Here is a 21,244-nt window from a genome sequence, read left to right as displayed (position 1 = left end):
TTACAAAATAAAACTTTTTAATTTATCAAATATTGTCTTACAATTATTAATGTAACTCTATACAACTATACAAACCACACGACAACGATATAAATTTTAAAAAAATCACAAATAATATAGATTATAGTTTTTGACATAAAATGTATTAAATATGCAAAGTGTCAAGTTCGTTATCGCGTTCGTTAACAGTACTCACTGTACCTATATACTATCGTCTATCAGATGACGTTAAGAGCCGGGGCCGACTGTAAAATTAACTAATTATATAACGTTTTTGAGTAAAAAGTGCCGTATAAAGAATATTATGGAAAATATATATTGTATAGTTATATTATATTTGAAACAAATAAAAAAAAAACTTGTACAATGCATCGAAAGTATTTGAAAGTTCTACCAAAAGTTATCGGAAATTGTCGACACAAACCATACCTATACGAGCTACCCGTCAAACCTCGCTAAATGTGTCATTTGTATCATAATATTGTATAATAGTAATACATTTTTTTGAACTATGTACTGCATGATGGCTGGTAAGTAGCTACATATGCCTGTTGTAGGGCTGCGATGATTGCACACCCACACACACACACCCACCCACCCACACACACACACACACACACACACAGAATAACACACATTATATAGCCGCTAGGCCTCCATCGTCTGCTGGGGTCCACACCCCGCATATTATACACGTTTGGCCATATAGTTGTGCAAATATATACGCGCTTTCGGAAGGGCGATCACGTTGGACGGGTTTAATCCGGTGTTTGTACAGGCCAAAATAGGGACAACGTAGAAAGATATCCGGTGAATGCATATAATCTATTCCTGCAATGTGTATCATATAGTCGCACGATATTTTTTGGTATACATTAACTGTATACTTTTTCACATGTGCGATAATATAATAATATTATATACACCGTAGAGTGATTCTTTTATCGGTTAGCAGCAATTTTCTCGGAAAACGTGTGTTTTTTAGATAAAAAACATGCTTATTCCGAAGTAGATTATTTCCTCAATGGTTTTTATTTATAGAAATCGAAATTTTCAAAAATGTTGAGTTGTGCCACTGATTAAATATATTGCCTATTAATATTTATTATTATTATTATTATTATATATTGTGTATTAGATCGATGGTTGTACCTAACGATTAAAGTAATGAGTATTACGAATCCGTCTTAGTTAAGATTTAGGTACCTATTTTATTCCATATTGTTTAAATTGTAACAAAGTTAATAATAACAGTCGAGCTTAATTATTGTTAGACAACGGCTCGATTAAAATAAATAATATGACTTGATAACATCATTTTTAATAAATTTAAATTCACTGATCAAATTATTGATGGAATAATCACCTATATGTACGTCATGGTAGGAGTTTAAAAATTAAAAGTGTAAACTGCAGTGCCTTTGACGCCGCTGCATTTAGCCCTGGCGTCCGACCTTTACAACGTTCGCAGCCCGACATATTTTCATCCTGTGTTGTAACAACGCAAGACACTCGTCATATAAAAACTTTTAACCATTTTCAAACACGTTAATAGTTCGATGTACATAGAATTTTTTTTTATACATGTACGCACTGGGCACTGCGCACCGGTGGTCGTCTTCGTGTGCAAACTGATAAACATAATACTATAATAGTATATAACGTTGTATTACGCATTAATATTCATGATGATAATATAATAATAAAAAGTGTATTATACGATAATATTAATGTATAATAAATTTAGTTAAGAATACGTCGTTTTATCGAAAAGTCTTTACAATAATAATTACTTTCATTTTTAATTATAAAATAATATGCAGGTAAGTAATCAATAAGCATTAGCAATTTAAAACTAAATTATTTTAGTATTTAACGAAAGAACTATTATGATTGTCCCATAGCTTATTCGTCATAATTATTAAGTTGAAACATCGTATAAGTTCATTATCAAAATAAAATTAATTATAAAAACAGAAAAAATATACCTTCTTTTAATTATTAATAGCTTTTATACCTGTATTTTACTTAACTGTGTTATTTTTTTTTTAATAGAACTTGAATTTTCAACATTGTCTCAAATGAACGATAATATTTGGCAGATTAATCGTAAAGAGGTTGATTAACAATTATTTATTGCTTTTCGTTTTGCTTAGGCGTGTAAAAATGCGAAGTGTGAGTTATACCAAAATATCCTGCCAAGTCATTTGGCCCGCACTATGCTTCTCAGTTTGGCTTTAGAAGTTTGGATTTCCAGGTGAAACGCTATCCCTTTGGAGTGTAAAATTCTTAACTTGGCAACATTCCAATGGACCGGGGCAACTAAACCGACTGCTCAAAGGGTATCGGAGATTCGAAATAAACTCTAGTCGGTTTTATATTGATTGAAAACAAGAATGTAAGAAAAATAAATAAAACGATTTTTTCTGGTTGTAGCGGAAAAAAATAAAAAGCCAGACAGGATACTGGGTGTTTGGGTAACGATGTTAGACATATTCACTCCGATTTACACTCGACCCGGTTTAGGAAATGTTGTTGTAATAGTGTGTTGTGATATTAAATCTGAAAATAATATAATGTGAACTATATATAATCATACAATTATGTTCAAAGCGTTCGAAAAACGATGAGCAGCTCGATTTAAAAGAACGCATACTGAAATATATTCAAATTAGTTGTCTTATTTCAAATTACCTACCATTTAAATTTTCTATCTTTAATGTTACTATAGGTACATGACTACTGAAAATTATAATTAATTTGTTGTTTTTAAATATCATTGTAAGACCAATAAACTTCTGAGTGAGCAAAGAATGTAATAAGGAAAACAAAATTACTACAAAAGTTTAACAAGAGGAGAAAATAATTTAATTGGGAAACATGTTTTAATAACTACTAAGTATTTTTCAAAAATTACATTTAAAAAAATAGCTTCATAATGTTTCATTTTACCAAGGATTACACGGAGTTATTGTGTAATAATAGCGAGTACAAAATAATTTTTTAAAATAATATAATAATAATACTTGACAAGGATGTATTCACAGTTTCACACGTACTTGATTCGACTCAACGTCTACTAAAAAATTGTATGTATTTTATTATAATAAATTATGAGTTTACAATGATTAACACATTGAATGGATTATTTGGTTCGTTACTCAGTTGGACACTTATTATTTGTTAAATACTAACACTATCCTGTCATGTTCGGTGAAAATAAATGTTGGTTTCTTTCACTCTTCAGAATATTTATTTGTTTTATTTAATATTTAAAAAAACCCTGATTAGTAATTTTAAAATGTTAGTCTATATAATTTATTTTTAGTTTGATTGTCAGAAAAATTAAAATATGTATTCCTAACTTATTTAAGTATATCAAGTATATCAATATGAAAATGTTAAGTTCATTTTACTTTTTGTATGGTGGAATGCTATAGTATCAAGTATTATATACTTTGAACATTTTTAAAAATTCAACACTTAATTTTAAAATATCCATACTATCTAAGTATTTCATACACAACATAGAACATGTATATGATTTATAGTAGTATAATACGCCTCATCTTAGACCTATGTGGCTACGCATGTCCAATGGCGGACCATGAATTCACTCGTTTTCAACGATATTATGTAAAATGTAAAGATTAATCAATTTGGTTTAAATATTTAATTGATTTATGTTATAACATTGCTAAAGTACCTAATGTAAAAATTATGTTTACGATATATCTACACTGTATACAATTATTATGTGTGCTAAAATTAATAAATTAAATTAAAATTACTCGTTATTTATTAAAATATAATATACATTTAACATATTAATTTTATGAAAATGGTTTTTCTAAGTTCGAATGCAGTGTTTCTTTAAATTTCTTGTATTTAAGTTATTTTTTCTCAAATAGTTTTAAATAGTTCATATCACAAACATTAAATTAAAGAAAATATGGTGAAAAAATATGACTTATTGGTTCAAAAGCCTTTTGCATAATGTAATGTAAGTATTATGTAAAGAGGTTTCTATAAAATTGGTGCACGTTCTATACATAAAATATAAAAATGGTTACTACAACAATGGTTCTTAATAGACGGGGACAAACTAAAGTACCTACCTAATGTAAACACATAGGTAACTAAATACTTAAAACACACTGTGTGAAATGCTTACATACAATAAATTAAACTTGATGTTTAATGTCAATTACAAAGAGATGAGTTTATTGTATCTATAATGTAAAAATAAAGTCAAGTACGTTTGGAAAATACAAATAATTTAATATATAACACAAATATTTGTCAGTCCGAACAGCCATGTACATTATATCACTATGGTTAATTGTAATTTCCAATATCATTTTGTTGCTAATATCATAAATTATTACTATTATAAAATAAAGTATGCATTTCTTTACTCTGCAACTGATCTGTTTGTCATGCGTTTTGTGAATTGTGTAATATTATTGAAATAATCTTAAGTGTTTAGTAATATATTTGCTGTCTGCAAACACAATATTCCACAAAAATAAATTAATACTACTACGACATGAATGATCTAATTCGAATTTTTTTTTAAATGTTTTGAATAAATTCATTTACACGATTTTTATCCCTAACTCTTTATGAAATATGAATTTAATTGGGTGATAATTTTGATTTGTGTACCTATTCATTATTATGACATCTTTTTATAAATATTTGTATACGGTTTAAATTGTATTATTATGATAATAATATTTTCTGTACGTATTCTAATAACAGAAATTAAACCTTTAATATTCATTAATTTATTATAAAATAAAAGAAAACAGTTATAAAATAAACATAATAATTCATAACAAATATTTAATACCATTTTAAATTTTTACTTAGATCTGTTTACTACAACTATTCAAATGTGATAATCGTCGCCCGTTGCTAATTAAATACGAAACAAACGAATTATTATAATCCTATTAATATAATTTAAATAAATCAGAGCACATCCAGAGCATATCAGAGTAAAGAGAATAAAGTAAAGCTTCTAGTGAAGTTAATCCTTATAAACCCTATTATTATTAGTATCCTGGTATCAAAATAGTTAATAAGGCACAGTGAAAAATATACTTTATATCAAAAGAAACCATTTATCACTGATAAACCAAGTCACTTGATAGAATATGAAGACAACTCCTCAGTCCATAAGACATTTACGGAAGTTTAATCCTTTTAAAGTAGATGTAATAATTGTATTTTGGGTTCTCTGCAGTTTTATGCATTTTGTGAAGCTTTTATTTTAAAATATTATAATGTGATGAAAAATAACAAACTAGGTAAGCTAAAATCAAAATTCTTCATAGTTCTTAAAACTTTATTTTTTTTAAAAAAATTAAATTAAAACGATGAATACTTCTAGTTATATATTCACACTAAAATAATTTCTGTGGATCTGGTATTATTTAATACTTTGTATACACATACATACAATTTCTATAAATTATAATTATTAATGATAATATTTCTACATACTCATACAATAATTATAATTTATATTACATAACTAATTAAAAAATTTGAGTACCTATATCAAGTATAATTGCGTAATAATCAGTAGTCGTGGGGTTGTGGAAAAACGCAGGGGATGGTGAGTTACCCTTAATTTTTTTCATAAGTCAAAGCGGAGGTAGTTCGTAATTTAATTAAGTCGGGAACGTCGATGCGGCTTGCGTCATCGTTTTCATTTGAACATTAATATTTTTTTAATTTCTTGATAAAACATCTATATTATGAAAATGAATAATACAATTAGGTAGTATATAAAGTATAAACTTATAGGCTATAGGGTTTTATACAGTGTATTTACGCTTAGAGGTATCACTAAATATTTCAGCTAAATGACTAAGGATTGAAATGGAGTTTTTGAGAGGTGAATATACCTACCTACTAAAATACTCATTTTGAGAAAACTTTATAAGTTTAACTTTTTTGATACGCGCATGTTCAGTACAACTTGCTTTTTTTTAAATGCCAGTGCCAATTTCTATCTACAGATCCGTGGATAGACCATTTTTTTCTGAAATAATTTTTGTATAAAAAGTTTTTTTCTAATGATAAAATTTACATAACTATAGAGGAACAAATTTACAAAATTTAAACTAATTATCTGTCTTATTTTTTTTTACATTCTTTGTTATCGTATTTTATCCTTATTTTATTTGCAAAACTCGAGATAAGATAAAAAATAATTTAAGGTAACAAGAATTACTAGTTTTTATTTACCTTAGTTTTTGTAAAAACTAACACAATGTTACAATATTCTTTGTTTATATTTTGGTATTTAATGAACATTAGTTTTTATCTATGTCTTCTCTATGTACAGATAGTACTATAGTAATATATAAAAATCACCCCTTTAAAAAAAATAAACATAAAATAAACATGGTTAAATATCATTCCAAACATTGGATATTCGGAAATATTAATATTTACTCTAGCTTTGTCAATTTTGTTATCAGAAAAAAATTGTTACTTAATAATACCTAATATCCACACACGTGTAGGTAATTCAAATTATAAAATTTATATGGTACAGTCCGTTTTTTGTAATTAAAATAATTTGTTGCTGTTTTTTACGCATTATAAACCATATGTATGTTTTGATTATAATGAGCAAATACTTTTTTACAGTATATTGATAACAACAACTAATAAGTTATGATGAGCGATCGCTTTTGGTGGTAGAATATAATAAGTACTAATAGCATTATCACCGTTTATATTTCCCTTGACTTGAAACATTTGTTCTTTATTGTTCTATATTATTTTATTTTTGTTAGCGAAATGTATCTGAACTTTATATTACTAATTAGTAATAATTCATGATATAGCGTTAGTGTGTTTCAATAATGAATGTTAAAATTAGTTTTTTTTTGTTTCTAATATAATTTGAAGAATGCCCCTTCGATCCGAACTCCGCAGGGTTTCAGGAAACCTGTACACGTAGGTTGCTTCGTACAAGATTCAAATGTTCGCTTTACTAATGGTGGGGGGTTATGTTACAAAATGAGCTTCTTTAATAAATCACGTTGCTATGGTTTTTTTTTTGTTTTTGTTTTTTTTTTCACAGCACAAAGGTTTCGAATACGACTCTGAATTAAAACTTTGCAGACTCTAACGGTTTTGGCTTTTGTCTAGAGTGTACCGAGGTAATTAAACTATACTACTACACTGTTATGCGATGCGCGCGAGCGAGTAACATATTTTTTTATTTACTGGCAGCGGCCTCTCGTGTATCTGTGTGTGCCTACCTATGAAAATCGCATAATCTTGTATTATTGTCTGTCAAAGTAAGACACGTTGAACGTCCATAATTTTATGTGTACCGCGCCTATACCTACGTGTAAATATTGATTTATGTTCCCACGTGGTCGGAGATCCGAGGCTCAGCTCCTTAGAATATGTCCACATAGCTCAATCCTCGATCAGAAACAAATAAATATGACACCACATATTTTCCTATACTTATGTTGCCATAATATTATTATAATGTGAGTGGGTACGTGTCGCAGTGGCGTGGTGAAGGGGGTCTATAGAGGAGCAGCCGCTCCTCCAAATTTTGGGCGGGTGGATATTGGGTAATGGGTATTAATTTTTAGCATACACATGTACATAATATACTATAGGATTAATGAAGTACTAATGTAAAAAAAATGGTGGCAAGTAGGTACCGCTCTGCTGTTCATTAGATGTCAAATGGGTCATTTTAATTCAATGATATAAAATCATTTTACACGAAAACCGAAACTGAACGAAGACGGTCTGCCTATATTACTATAAATATATTTTATAATATTGATATTAAAGTAATTTATATTAACAGTATGTTAAGCTTACTTTGTCGAAAACATTTAATTTGTTACACTTTAAAAGTTTTATGTACCTACGAATAATATTTTTAAATTACAAAAAAATAACTAAAAACGTTAATTTTCGTTTAGATACATATCTAATATTGTTGAAATTTGAACTTAAAGTGTCTATTAAAAGGAAGTACTTATTGTAATATTTGTTCAAAATGAAATGAAACTATTTCACAGATCTTTACAAATATTGTACGTATACTTCAATATTAAACCTTGTTGTTTAAATGTTTAAGTTTTATTTCTACAATTACCTTAAATTAATAATTTGAATTTTATTCAAATTTCCAATAGACATATTATGTGTCTAGTAGATCGTTTATTATTGTAAAAATAAAAACGTGATAAATATTAAATATTATAATGTGAGGCTATATACATTTAACGCAAAAAACTCATTATTTCAGAAATAATAATTCTTTGAAAATATTTCTTTCATATAATTTTAAGTTGCTAAAAATCAACATTTTTCTAAAAAGTTTATATTTTTTACTATTTTTATTGTTATTAATGTTTAATGTTTTTATGTGTGTATAAAAAAATGTACACTAACGTAAGTAGGTAAGTGCGTAAGTGTGTTTATACTATAACATGTTTAACAATATTATATTATATTACATTATAAATTAAAGTAGTAACGGTTAAGTAACTACCTAGTTAAAGTAAAGAAATTATCTTAAACCTATTCTTTATCGTTGAAATAGCTTTTATAACACTTTGTAGGTATTATAAACTAATATAATATATTATGTAATGATACAAACAAAATTTTCAACTTAATAATTATAAATAATTTTTAGGTGGCATTTGGCATTTTGAAAATTTTCTCTACCAATATTTAGTACCTACCTATGTAATTTATATGACAATTTTCCAAATGTCTATTACCTTGGTTTTTCCATTATTAAAGAAAACCTTCAGCACCCTTTGTTAAACATTATCTATTCATAAGTTTAAATACACCATATCTTAGTACAGAATTTGTATGAATTTGTACGATCATCGTTCGGTGGTAATTACATTTACTTAACAAATGCTGTAATCCCCAATCGAAATTTCAGTTTTCATTTTTTTTTCCAATTCCATATTGTACTACGTACCTAATTTGTATGCATTTGCATGTGAACTTTTCTAAAAAAAATTTCTCATATGTTATAATAAACGTTAAATGCATGTAATTTGTTTTGACATTTATTACATCATTGGATATTTTAATAATGTTATTAATATATAGATATATAATGTATAAAAAATGTTCACAGTATTTTTATTGTTTATTGCAATGTCAGTGACATCTCATAACAATAGCAACAGAAGAAATAAATATTTGTTTCATTTAAACCTTTTTTATTTTGTAAATATGTAGGTATTGCAAGAATATTATTATTCGTCGTTAGCACACTAAATTCTATACATAATAAAGTATAAAAAGTAAAACCCAACACAAGTATAAGTTTTGGGTTGTAAACTGGATAAATTAGATGTATACAATTACAAGTTCATATATTCGCAGGATTTTTTTCATTTTAAAACAATATACAATATAATAAATAATAATATATATACCAATGGGGTATGAAGAATAAATTAAAATATCCTGCAGGATGACTGTAAAAAGATAATAAAAACTTTTTTGTTTATTTTAACTTCAGAAGTTAATCATTATATTTAAAGCATACAACAGTTAGGTAGTATATTATTACATAATATATATATTTAATATAAATATTATTATTATTGATAGAGTTAATACTTCGTTGAAAACTTAAGACTACCAAGGTAAATTAACATTTTCTTATTAAAGCAAGTATTGGTATGTACTATACATCAAGTTTTTTTCTTGGGTACCCACCCCGTTGTACCTACACATAATAATAGGGAATAGGGATGATCCGTTGTCTGATTTGAGAGTTTTGAACATTTTCTCGACATTGGTGAACGAGTTTTGCGTGGATAATAAGTGGGTAAAATAAAAACAAATACTGGTACTTATTCGATGTTGTAATGTACTTTTTACGGTTAAATTAGGTAGGTACCATTGTTGTCTACGGCTTTACTGAGATCATTATAACAATAGGTACCAAAAGAGCGTTATCACTATGCAATTTGGATACATTTATGCTGGGATGGAGGTACGAAACGCGTGTAGATGTTTTATACATATAAGAAAAAATGATTACGCTGACTGTGCTGTAAATAACAATGTTTTGTAACAACTTTGTATAATTATTATCCAAAATTAGATTGAATTTACAGATAAAATGAAATATCGTGAGATGAAATGTATGGTTTCGATGTATGTATGATTATTTTTTTTTATCGTATAAAATGTTTATCAATTATAATGTAACGTTGGGCGTCTGTGCTTCTTTTTCCGATGTGTCCACTTTGGCCGTCATCCGAAAAAGTACTAACACCGCGAGACGTCCAGCGAATATAACATTGTAATACGATTTCGATGCGTATAATAATATAAGTGTAGGTAAACGGATTTAGGCACCTAACGAAAGTTTAAAAAAAATAAATCACGTCAACGTATAATATACAGGCTTCGAATCGTGTATAAGAAAATTATTATAAAAGTTAAATAAAAAAAAAAAAACAAGACTCCCTGCAGTGGCGCATTTTGGCGTATATGCAGACATATAATAACTAAAAAACGATATCAAACGTAAGTCTCAAGTCGTCTCGATCGTTTCAAGTCCAAAACTCACACGGACGAAACCATGAAACGTGGCGGCCGGCAATCGTTATTGTATAATATTATTATTATTAATCAACGTATACACACTATTATAACATTTAATAATGAGCGAGGACGCGACGGACCTTCGCTGCTGACGGTCGTGGAGCGGTTGAGTGGAGGTGGGGGGGGGGAGGGGTTGTCCCAACACCCGGTCAGAGCCGCTCGTAGTTCCGGCGGCGGGTCTTGCCGTTGCGCCAAGCGTACGTCTCGAAGTCCGTTTGGATCTGCAGGAACGATTTGCCCTTAGTCTCGGGCACGCAGAAGTAGCAGAACAGGCCGCCAAAGAAGGTGATCACCGCGTACCCGATGAAGTTGGCGCGCTTGCCGTACGCGTCTGTCACCGGCTGGTAGATCTTCAGCATGATGGTGGACGTGAACGTGATGGTGAACACCACTGCCGAGTTGGCGAGGCCACGGGTGTCCGATGGAAAGTACTCGCACTGGATGACGGACAGCACGGGCATGAGCCCGATGTTGATGAAGAATTCTGCGCCACACACGCTGGCCAACAGCAGCCAACCGTCCGTGTCGGCCGTGGACTCGACGCCGACGCTGCCGCCATCGTCGCGCGACAGCAACGCGGCTATGAACACGTGGCACAGAGTGGTGCCCACACACGATGCCATGAACAGTGGCCGCCGGCCGTACTTGTCCACAGTGAGCGCGAACGGCACGCACGCCACCACTATGAACAGACCGAATATCACGGCGCTGGCGTTCGGTGACAGCCCTGTGCCGTACAGCACGGACGACGCGTACGCTTCCATCACGCTCGCGCCACACGCCATTTGCAGGGCGGCCAACGTGAGCACGATGATCAATGGCGCCCGATCCCTGTGTAGCAGGTCCGTCAGCTGTCCCTTGCACCTGCAGAACAAAAAAGAAAGTGGTGAATGAATTGCAAAAATAACATGATATAACTATAATATTATTATAATACCTACTAACTGTAGTCTGCAGAAGACGCAAACTCAAAATACCTATACCAGTTTTTCAAATTGTGAGTGTGGAGCAAAAAAAAAATTAAATAATAATTTTACGTGACAGTATGATATGTTATAAGTTATAAGTTATAACTTATACTGTGTATAGGTACTAGTATTGTTTTGTGCTTTCAATATTAACTATATTATAATATGCTTAGTGGGTTATGACCATATAGGTTGCAGATTTTTGATGTTACAAGTATTTAAGACAAAGTTATATTGTATTATAATTCATTATTTGGTTCAGCAATTAGTAACATCAACGTAGGTAGCCAATTAGAGTTGTTTTGGCATACGCGGTTGTCCGTCTTACATATAAACCATTAATTTTCATAGGTAATACTGTGATAATATTATGTCCAAATGTTTTAATTATTATTATTCCAATACTATACGCTAACACTTATCATAACACAACGTTGGTAAATTAAATCAAACTCGGTGGGTATATTTAATCCAATGTATTACATTTTGTATTATTTATTTCATAATTTTGTATACCTATAGGTGTAACCTCTTTTTTGCTTTTTTTTTTGGTCCGTCTATATATTTTTACACAAATTTATTGAACGAAATAAAGTATATGTACATAATAATATCGTTAAATTTGGAGTAATGTACGTGTTTTGTTTGTAAATGTCATGAAAGAAAATGAAATCGTTTGCAGTAGTTTTGCATACATAATAATATGTGAAGTCGCATACCTATCGAAAAATACAACTTTCCCAAACTGCTGGCGTAATTCCTCAACAATATATATATTATACCGTAAAATGTGCACAATTTGAGTTTAAGATCTGAGTTTTCAAATATTGATGGATCAAACTTAGATGTACTTAACGTTTAAATAAGGGCCGTGGGGCTAAGGTTCGAGGACAGGATGTGGTCCGCAGATCGGAAGTTTGCGGCCTCTGGTGGTACTTAAAACTATACATAATCGGTAGACAAACAATAGTCCCAGTGACGTTACCGAAAGCTCGTAACGAACAGTTCGACGGTAAATATCTAACGGCAATGACAATATAATAAAATCACGAAATGTTAAATCTATTATGGACCATATAATATATAAGACTTAAACGCTTTACCTATTGTGTATATAGGCATAACACTGAGATGGCCTGTAACTCGCCAATTTTATTAAGTTCTGAAATTGTTTACGTTATAATTGCATAAGCTAATAAGTTTGTTAAGATAAAATTGTAAGTTACATAATAATACATTACCTATCTTAATATTATGTTCTAATAATTTCGTAAATAAATGTTATTTTAATTTATACTTCAAAATGTTTTGTAATTAATTTGCAATGCCAAATGCTATGCACTTACTGAGGCTAATTAAAATCAGTATAATATTACATAATATGAATTACAACATATAATTAATATCATACGAGCATAGCATAGATAGATATATTATAATTTATAATGGTAGTTTAGATTTAATGGAAAAATTACTAGATTGTTTAAAAATCTATTTTTTTCTAAATAATAAAAAAAAATATTATATATGCTTCATTAGTCGACTATGATGGTCAGTATATGGTTTATAATAGTTAATTTAATATTTGTATAGGTTGGACGTAGGTAATGTATATAACATGTCCATATCTGTTAAATTTAATGAATTAATGATAAGACGATAAATGAGCAGTCATACCATGAGTAAAAACCGATTGCACCTACCACTCACTGATTGCTTTTAATCATTACTATTCACGGATTGAAAATCGTTTGAAACTCGTTTTTCGACAAACCGTTCGTGATACTAAACTAAAATATTATTCGAATGGATATTGGTGGGGCTATAATAATTTATTTTAAGGCCGGTTGCAGAGCCGTCATTGGTACAATCGACCACAGTGATCAGTATTATAATACCTACTGGACAATGAATATTCGGATACAGTCTTAGATTATAAGTTTAACAGTCTGTAGTCGCAATACCTATTCACTCGGACGCTAGTGTATTGCGAAATTATTTTCGATAAAACCTAAGCGCGAGCGTGTAATACTATCATCGTTATTAATTACTACCTACTACTACAGCAGGACATTACTTTTCTTCGGTGACGGACAGTCTGACGATCTCGAGCTCTTCCTCGAACTCTTCGTCGCCACAGTTCCTCAGCTTCCTCAACGACCGGGCCGCCTCTTCCGGTTTTCCCACCATCATGAGGTAGTACGGCGATTCCGGTATGGCCACCATTAGCACGCCCGTGATGACCGGTATGACAGCGCCGACGATGGCCAGGGTCTCGTAGCTGGCGAGCCATCCGACTACGTAGGCCAGCAGCAGACCGGAAGCGTAAGTCAGCTCGACCACCAGGGCCAACGATCCCCGGACGGATATGGCGGCCATCTCACCCACGTACGACGGGGACACGATCAACGAGATTGCCATAGCGCTGCCGTGCAAAAATCGGGCCACGTACAAGTGCCAGGGCTGTACACACACAATGTCATAGCATCAAGTATACGATTATTATTATTATGTCGTCGATAGGAACACATACTTAATATATACGGAGGATCATAAAATGTGTTTGTTAGAGAAATGTTGAAAATAATAATACATTGTATCTCATATATACGATTTGTAACCCGAAGTTCTGATCAACACTATAAATTTGGTACACGTGGTGGCGATCAATTTAACGTAATTAATAATTATTATTATAATCGAAAACCAGAATGCGAGCATTGTGTCGTCCAGCGTCCTACGTTAAACCGATCGTGCCTCGTGGACGATCAGTATAACCGTATAAGTATAACCGTATACTTATACGGTGACGACGCGTTTGCCGATCGAATGCGTTCGGTTGGTGTCGCGGTGGCGCGGTGACGGAAAAATAAAACGTAGCGACTTACCTGCCGAGCGGCCAGTATCAGTATCCAGCCGGCCAGCGTTATCGGTACCGTCAAGTACACGGACATTTTCCGACCGATTTTGTCCATCATAATACCGGCCGGTAACGACAACAGTACGTTTCCGACGTCTATCAGAGTTACCATCCACGACTCTTGTTCCGAAGTCAAGTGAACCGGTGCCGTGCCTTTTAGCGTGTATTCCATCATCGGCGACGACCATCCCAGCGTTGTTCCGGCCATCAACAGTGGCATGGACACTGACAATCAAACAACACGGACATGGTGCATTTATTTCATTAATTACGATGTCGGTGTGCATCAACAACAACAACAACAATAATAATAATAATATTTTTAAATAAAAATTAGACGATTCGGTGGAAACGCACACGGGACATACCTATAAAGCACGCGAAAAGTTGTTTGCAGATGCCGTCGGGTAGGGTAGACATTTTGTTAATTTAAAACGGGGTGGTATCGTTCGCTAGTACGATAGTTATTGTTATAATTAATGTTCTTCTTAGTTTTTACGGACCGATAAACGATCAACCCGTTCGTCGTGCACGTTTGTTAATACTAAAATGAAATAATATAAAGTTTCAAAATAAAACGCTTAATCCGTCGGTGTATAATCTACAAACTAGATGAACTGACCTTTTCGTTATCGACACATCGCTACAACTGCGGGTAACGTTAATTCCCGTTCACACAATCACACAACACTATAATAATATTAGTAACAGTATAATAGGCATATCGTAATGACCGGACGAACACAATTCGTTAACCTAACGTCGTTTACTCATATATAGACACAACGAATCCAACTTGTTTGAGTTCGGTCCTTATCCACTCTAGTCGCCATTGTCGGTGCTTCAAATAATAATAATAATAAACAAAAGAAACAAACGAGAATATAGCAATAAATAATTGTATGTTATATATTATTATATAGGTACGTAAGTTAAACACAGCGAACTTGTTCAAGCCTCGTCGGAAATAGGAATACGATGTTAGTTAAATATTTGCGTACACACACACTATACGCAATACGTATAATATATACATGTAGACAGGTACACACTAGTACACTACACACGACTCTACGAGCAGAACACTGACGTTTACAGAAAGTTCGAAAAACCTAAAATTTGTTCACAGTTATAATATGCTATTAAGATAATAATATTATGATAATAGCACATAAAAGCATAAACCTACGGCTCTCGGTAGGATAATCGATGTTGTAACATGAAAATATATAAAGTCGTCAAATTCTATAAGCACATGACAATAAAAATAAAACTATCAAACACGATTATTAAGTGTTTTAACAATTAATATTATAACGACTAGAAAACGAAAAGTTTGAAATTAATTGTATTTACGAAAATTCAAATAATAATAATTAACATACGTTCGACGTGGACACGTGATAGCTGGTGTTGTAGACAACCGCATTAGTATAAACCTGAACTAAAAATTTACATGAATTTCGATTTTTGACAAATTGCTTAAGCGTAATCATTAAAATTAGAACTATTGATATCAGGAAACTTAACTATGTAATAATATATTATATAACTTGCAACTATAATATAGTATCGTATAGCATTACACACTACAGAGTGTAAGTAAAAAATATGTTTTGTCTATAATTATATAATAATACAATTTTTTATTATTAATAATGTACCTATAGTTAAAAAAATAGTAGGTATTGAGATTGTCATATTTTATTCCAAAAATTACCACTAAAATCTGTCTAAAAAACACAAATTAAATCATGACCCCTTCAATGATTAGGTAAACATTGGTGTAAGGCAATCGTAACCATAATTTTGTCTCCTTAGAGCGGGGGCCCAAAGAATAGAGCCTGTAATTGTTAATAAGAGAAAACACATAGATTTTTTTATAATTTTCTTATTATTTTTCTGTGAAATAAGTAGGTACGTTGTACATAGTTTACGTATAAGATGTACTATGTTCATAGCGTAGGTACCTACTCATTTAATTCTAGTATTTTATAGAAACGTGACAGTCGTTTGAATGTATATAGTCTAGCCAACTAGGTAATATTTGCGATCGGTTTATTGTGGTAAAAAAAACATGTCGGGCTTAGTTAGTCATAAATTATATAATTAGTCGTGTGTTAGTTGAAGATTGTACTCTTAATATACAGAGTGGGTCACCATGTTTTCCCGTATTCACGTGTTAACCTTATGAGGAAACCCGATGGCCCACCCTGTATAGGTTACTGGTTAAGATGATAAACTAACATTGCAGGCCATTACTATTACATTATCAAACTGAATTGATAATATTTTCAACTGTATTTAAAACGTATTACTATACTTTCTATACAAAATAAGATTATGCAGATAATATTATGAACATTTGTATTATATAGTTCAATTTTATCAAATTAAGTTTAATTAATTATATTTGTGATACGGTGAACTATACTTATTAACATAGGTAGTAAAACCTAAGCTTCGCCGGTAGAACTTAGTTTCTAATATAATTACATTACAAGTATTACCTATAACTGAAATATAACTGATCTCGGACCGTATATTTGGCTTTTAACAATTTACTTATTAATTTAAAAAAAATGTAAAGAAAACATTTTTTTTTTACCAAATTTTGAATCTTAAATAATATATGAATTCATTTTTAATCACAAATCCAAATATTAAAATATTTTAATATTTTGGATCGGGTCAAATTTGCTGAAAGCAATTTAACAAATATTGAAATAACTATTTGTTTGAATACACTATAATCTATATAGTATCTATTGCAATGATATATCATTGATAATATTATCATTGTACTCATATTTACGAGTACAACAATTATTTTATAATATGCAGTGTGTTGGTCGTGTATACATGAACGGAAAGATTCAAAGAAGAGTTAATTGTTGATTTTATGTAAAATGGTGAATTGTGTCGTGTACAAATTATTCATTAACTATGTGCTATCGTTATTTTTCTTTTATAATAAACACTATACTATATTTTTAATTTTTTTCCTTAAATGTTTGTTCATTATGACGACCACAAGGATTTTGTTAAAGCTTATCAAAAGTGGGTAGTAGAAAATTCATGCGGTCCATTTATCAATATGTATATATTACCACTGATTAAATATAATGGTTAATTTAATCATTGATATTACTATATATATATATAGGTATATGCATGTCACACTACCTTCTTTCAAATAGGAAATGATCGGACTAAACACCTAGTGGAGTGGGTTCTTGTTGGAAAACCGAACGATACATTTATTGGACGAGAGCATACTATATATTATTTTTAACAACATATCGGACAAAATAAATTTATTTTTATGAATGTTGACTGTAAGGGTTCAAGTGATAGTTGCTTTTTAATTTTGATTTTGATAATATCTGGTAACAAGTAACAACTAACAGATAGTAACAGATAGTTTTATAAGTCTTGAAACATTATAACAGAAATAGGTAATTGTGAATATTTTCCGTGTCATTAGTTAATTGTTATTTAACTTTTCTTTTCCACATTTCTACGTTAAAGAATCGTTCTGTATATTGTTGTAAAAAATTTTTTTTAATAGACTTTAATCTAGAAGAAAATAATAAAAATGTGAAGAATCTTGTAATTTTTTTACATAATTAGTGCTATACATAAGCGTGCACAGATTATCGGAAGTGTAGTCATCTTGATAATATACCTGAGTATTTACGTTTAAAGACTTTAAACTTATAGTTCCAACAACTATTCAAGATGGGTCTGAGTTAAAACCATTAAACGCATAAACATATTAACCACATTTGTTTATTTTATTAATATTAAGATCATTGTAATATAATTAATAAATACATAAATTATGTTAATTTTTAATAAATAATTGGTATATCACATACAAAATAATCTCTAACCTTTATTATCTACAAATGTATACGATTGTGAATTTATGACGATACTGCAAGTAACTATAGACTATAGTAGTGATTATTTCCACACTCTCATACCAAAGATATTTGTAAGATAAATTTATTGTTCTAATTTGTAACTGATAATATATATTTTTGAGATCAAACGATAATGGTTAATTCATTGAAGGCGAGTGTATAGATTATAGACATGAGTTATAAATTATGACATACAACATACCTATGGCTATAACACTTATTAAACGTATTAACATAATAACATCTTAAACATATTACCTATATATACACGTGTACCAACGTATTACAACTAAAAATAGTTCACACTTTCATAGAGTACTCTCGTGCGCACGTGTATGTTGCTACCACGTTATTGTATTATAATAATATTATAACAGACATTGATAGTTAAAGTGGCATTAGAATTCCAATGGAATCCTCCGGAGAAGTTCCCATTGGCGCCCATGATACATGATTAATCGGTATAGATCACAAAGTTGCTTTATCATATGAAATGTAATGGTTAGGTTAGTTGTAACTTGTAACCACTGTCCACTGTCCACTAATGATGCTGTTATAAATATTGTAAATTATTCCTTCTATTCATCATCATAAATATTTATTTCCCTATTGAATTAGTAATTTTTAGAATAGTAAACATTCAGTGAGATACCTTACCTACATCGTACATTGTACAATATTTAAAAATATAAAATATCTAAAAATTATACAATATCGCAGTAGAAACTAGAAATTATAAGTATTTTACTTTCAAATTTTAATGTTACACTTTGTTGTCAAAATATAAGCGTTTCCATTACTTATCTGGAATTACTAACTCTGTGATGAATCGCATTATTGTTCGACGTTTTAAATAAAATAGCATGTTATTATAATATAGTCTTGTTTTAATATCAGCTATTTGGTTTATATATGTTGTATACTGTATAGGTTACCGATATGAACTTTTTCCTTATAACTTTTTATTGGTCCTGCCTTTACCTTTCGATTTTGATTTTATATCATCAAAAATATATTGATATAATGACTTGAAATAGATAACTCGTAAGGCATACAACTCAAATAAATAACAATACGCGATTACGTTCGATTATAAGCATTTTATTAAATGTAAGTTAAATTTAAATAACCTTTAATCGTTGACCGTTGTACATTTTTAATAATTTTTTTAAAGGTTCATACTTCAAATCTTATTTGATGTTATTCATATTCACAAATTATTCATATGGTTTAATAATTTCAAAGACACGATGTATATAATAGTATATATTCGATCGATTTGAAAATTATTCAATTTAAATCGATATTCAAATATTGTCGTTTAAGAAAATATTATTTTATTTTCATTTGCTATCCACATATTCACTTGTATTACATTTAAAGATGACAGTTGACGGTAACAGTGGCGATTTTCAACTTATTTTCACGAGGTAAATCTGTCATACAATTTATACAATTATTTTGTTAATATTTTTTTTTCACCAATTAATCTTGGTAACCTGGTTCATAAATATATTACACATATTATTCAATATTATATTGTGTAGGTATATACCTTATACCTACACGTAATATTACGGTATCACACATATGTTTCAGATTGTAATAATATGATGCAATTATATCACACATTGAGTATTATATTATTACTTCATAAACCAAATAATAGTTTATTTTAATTACAGATTTCTGATTTGATATTTTTATAAACGATTTTTTAATGATTTGGTCCATGAAAAAAATGTCATAAATAGTAATAATAATAACAATAAAGCAATTTATTATATTATTACACATAGTACTCGTTCCCATTATATTCCATAGGTAGGTACTAAAATTGTTTTCCAATAAAACAGAATTTGTTTTATAAATAATGCAATAACTACCAACTGGATTATAATGATATTATCATCAACTACAGTATATATACATTATAAATTAGAATTGTAATTTAATTTGTATTCACATTAAAATAATAATTCACTTGTCAATATAATATAGTATAGGTAGACCGTAGACGTAGACTAATTTACATAATAATAATAATAATAATAAAACTATAATAGTATAATATATTGAGGAACATAATAATACGAGTGTACCCGGATGTGGCATTTGTGTATTTCGGTGTTTTTATATTTTATTTTATTTTTTAATTTTTCATTGTATAAAATCTACATGACGATGAAAAGCAGCGGCGTTTATAATTAACAGATTACCCAAAATTATTTTTTAATTATTGTATAGTGTCTATACTCTATATTAACCCACAGTGTTTAGTTTATTTATTTACGTTAAATGTTTGTGTACAACTGACAGTTCAGTATAATAACTACATCGACCGGGTACTGTTAATACGAATGTCAAGTGGGTTCTGCATTTCGTCAGTCCGACAGGAAACTGTAGTGTTTGCCGAAACTCAATCCTTAATAATTTTTTGGGTGAAAAATAAAAATTCTACAGTTATTAATGTGACGGTAGTAAAAGACAGCAATGAAATAAAAATGTATATAGTCATAACGTAGGATAATAAAATTAACATTTTCTCGTTAATATATCTTATGTGAAATATACAAAATGTTTATAATATCTTTTATCAACTGCTGAGCGGGTTAACCACTATAACCTTGTTCGGACATTTTAATTATGTTTAGTTACTCATAATAATTTTCACCCTAAATGTATACCATGATAATAATAATGTATATATTATACTATATAGCTACTAGCTATTGCGTTTTTGTTGAAAAAAAAATTAATTTATGCAATTAATTTAT

The 21,244-nt window shown here is 30.0% G+C and overlaps 2 protein-coding genes across 3 annotated transcripts in view; one reads left to right on the top strand and one right to left on the bottom strand.

The window, feature by feature from the left end:
* Positions 1–21,244, top strand: part of LOC132948175 (uncharacterized) — a 239,878-nt gene that overhangs the window by 25,888 nt on the left and 192,746 nt on the right. The window lies entirely within an intron of this gene.
* Positions 9,521–15,295, bottom strand: LOC132949040 (solute carrier family 2, facilitated glucose transporter member 8-like). 2 transcript variants are annotated; one of them, XM_061019790.1, is made up of 5 exons: positions 15,161–15,295; positions 14,907–15,082; positions 14,507–14,763; positions 13,696–14,081; positions 9,521–11,514 (listed from the first exon to the last, which is right to left on the bottom strand). In XM_061019790.1, exons 2-5 carry the CDS (start codon positions 14,956–14,958, stop codon positions 10,800–10,802), a joined length of 1,410 nt encoding a protein of 469 aa, XP_060875773.1. In that variant the 5' UTR covers positions 14,959–15,082; positions 15,161–15,295; the 3' UTR covers positions 9,521–10,799. The 2 variants fall into 2 exon arrangements, with proteins under 2 accessions (XP_060875773.1, XP_060875775.1); XM_061019792.1 differs by lacking the exon at positions 14,907–15,082 and having other exon boundaries at positions 15,161–15,177.

Source organism: Metopolophium dirhodum, chromosome 7 (genome assembly GCF_019925205.1).
Source record: "Metopolophium dirhodum isolate CAU chromosome 7, ASM1992520v1, whole genome shotgun sequence".
In the NCBI taxonomy this organism is placed as follows: Eukaryota; Metazoa; Arthropoda; class Insecta; order Hemiptera; family Aphididae; genus Metopolophium; species Metopolophium dirhodum.
This window is presented reverse-complemented; position numbering and strand designations above follow the sequence as displayed.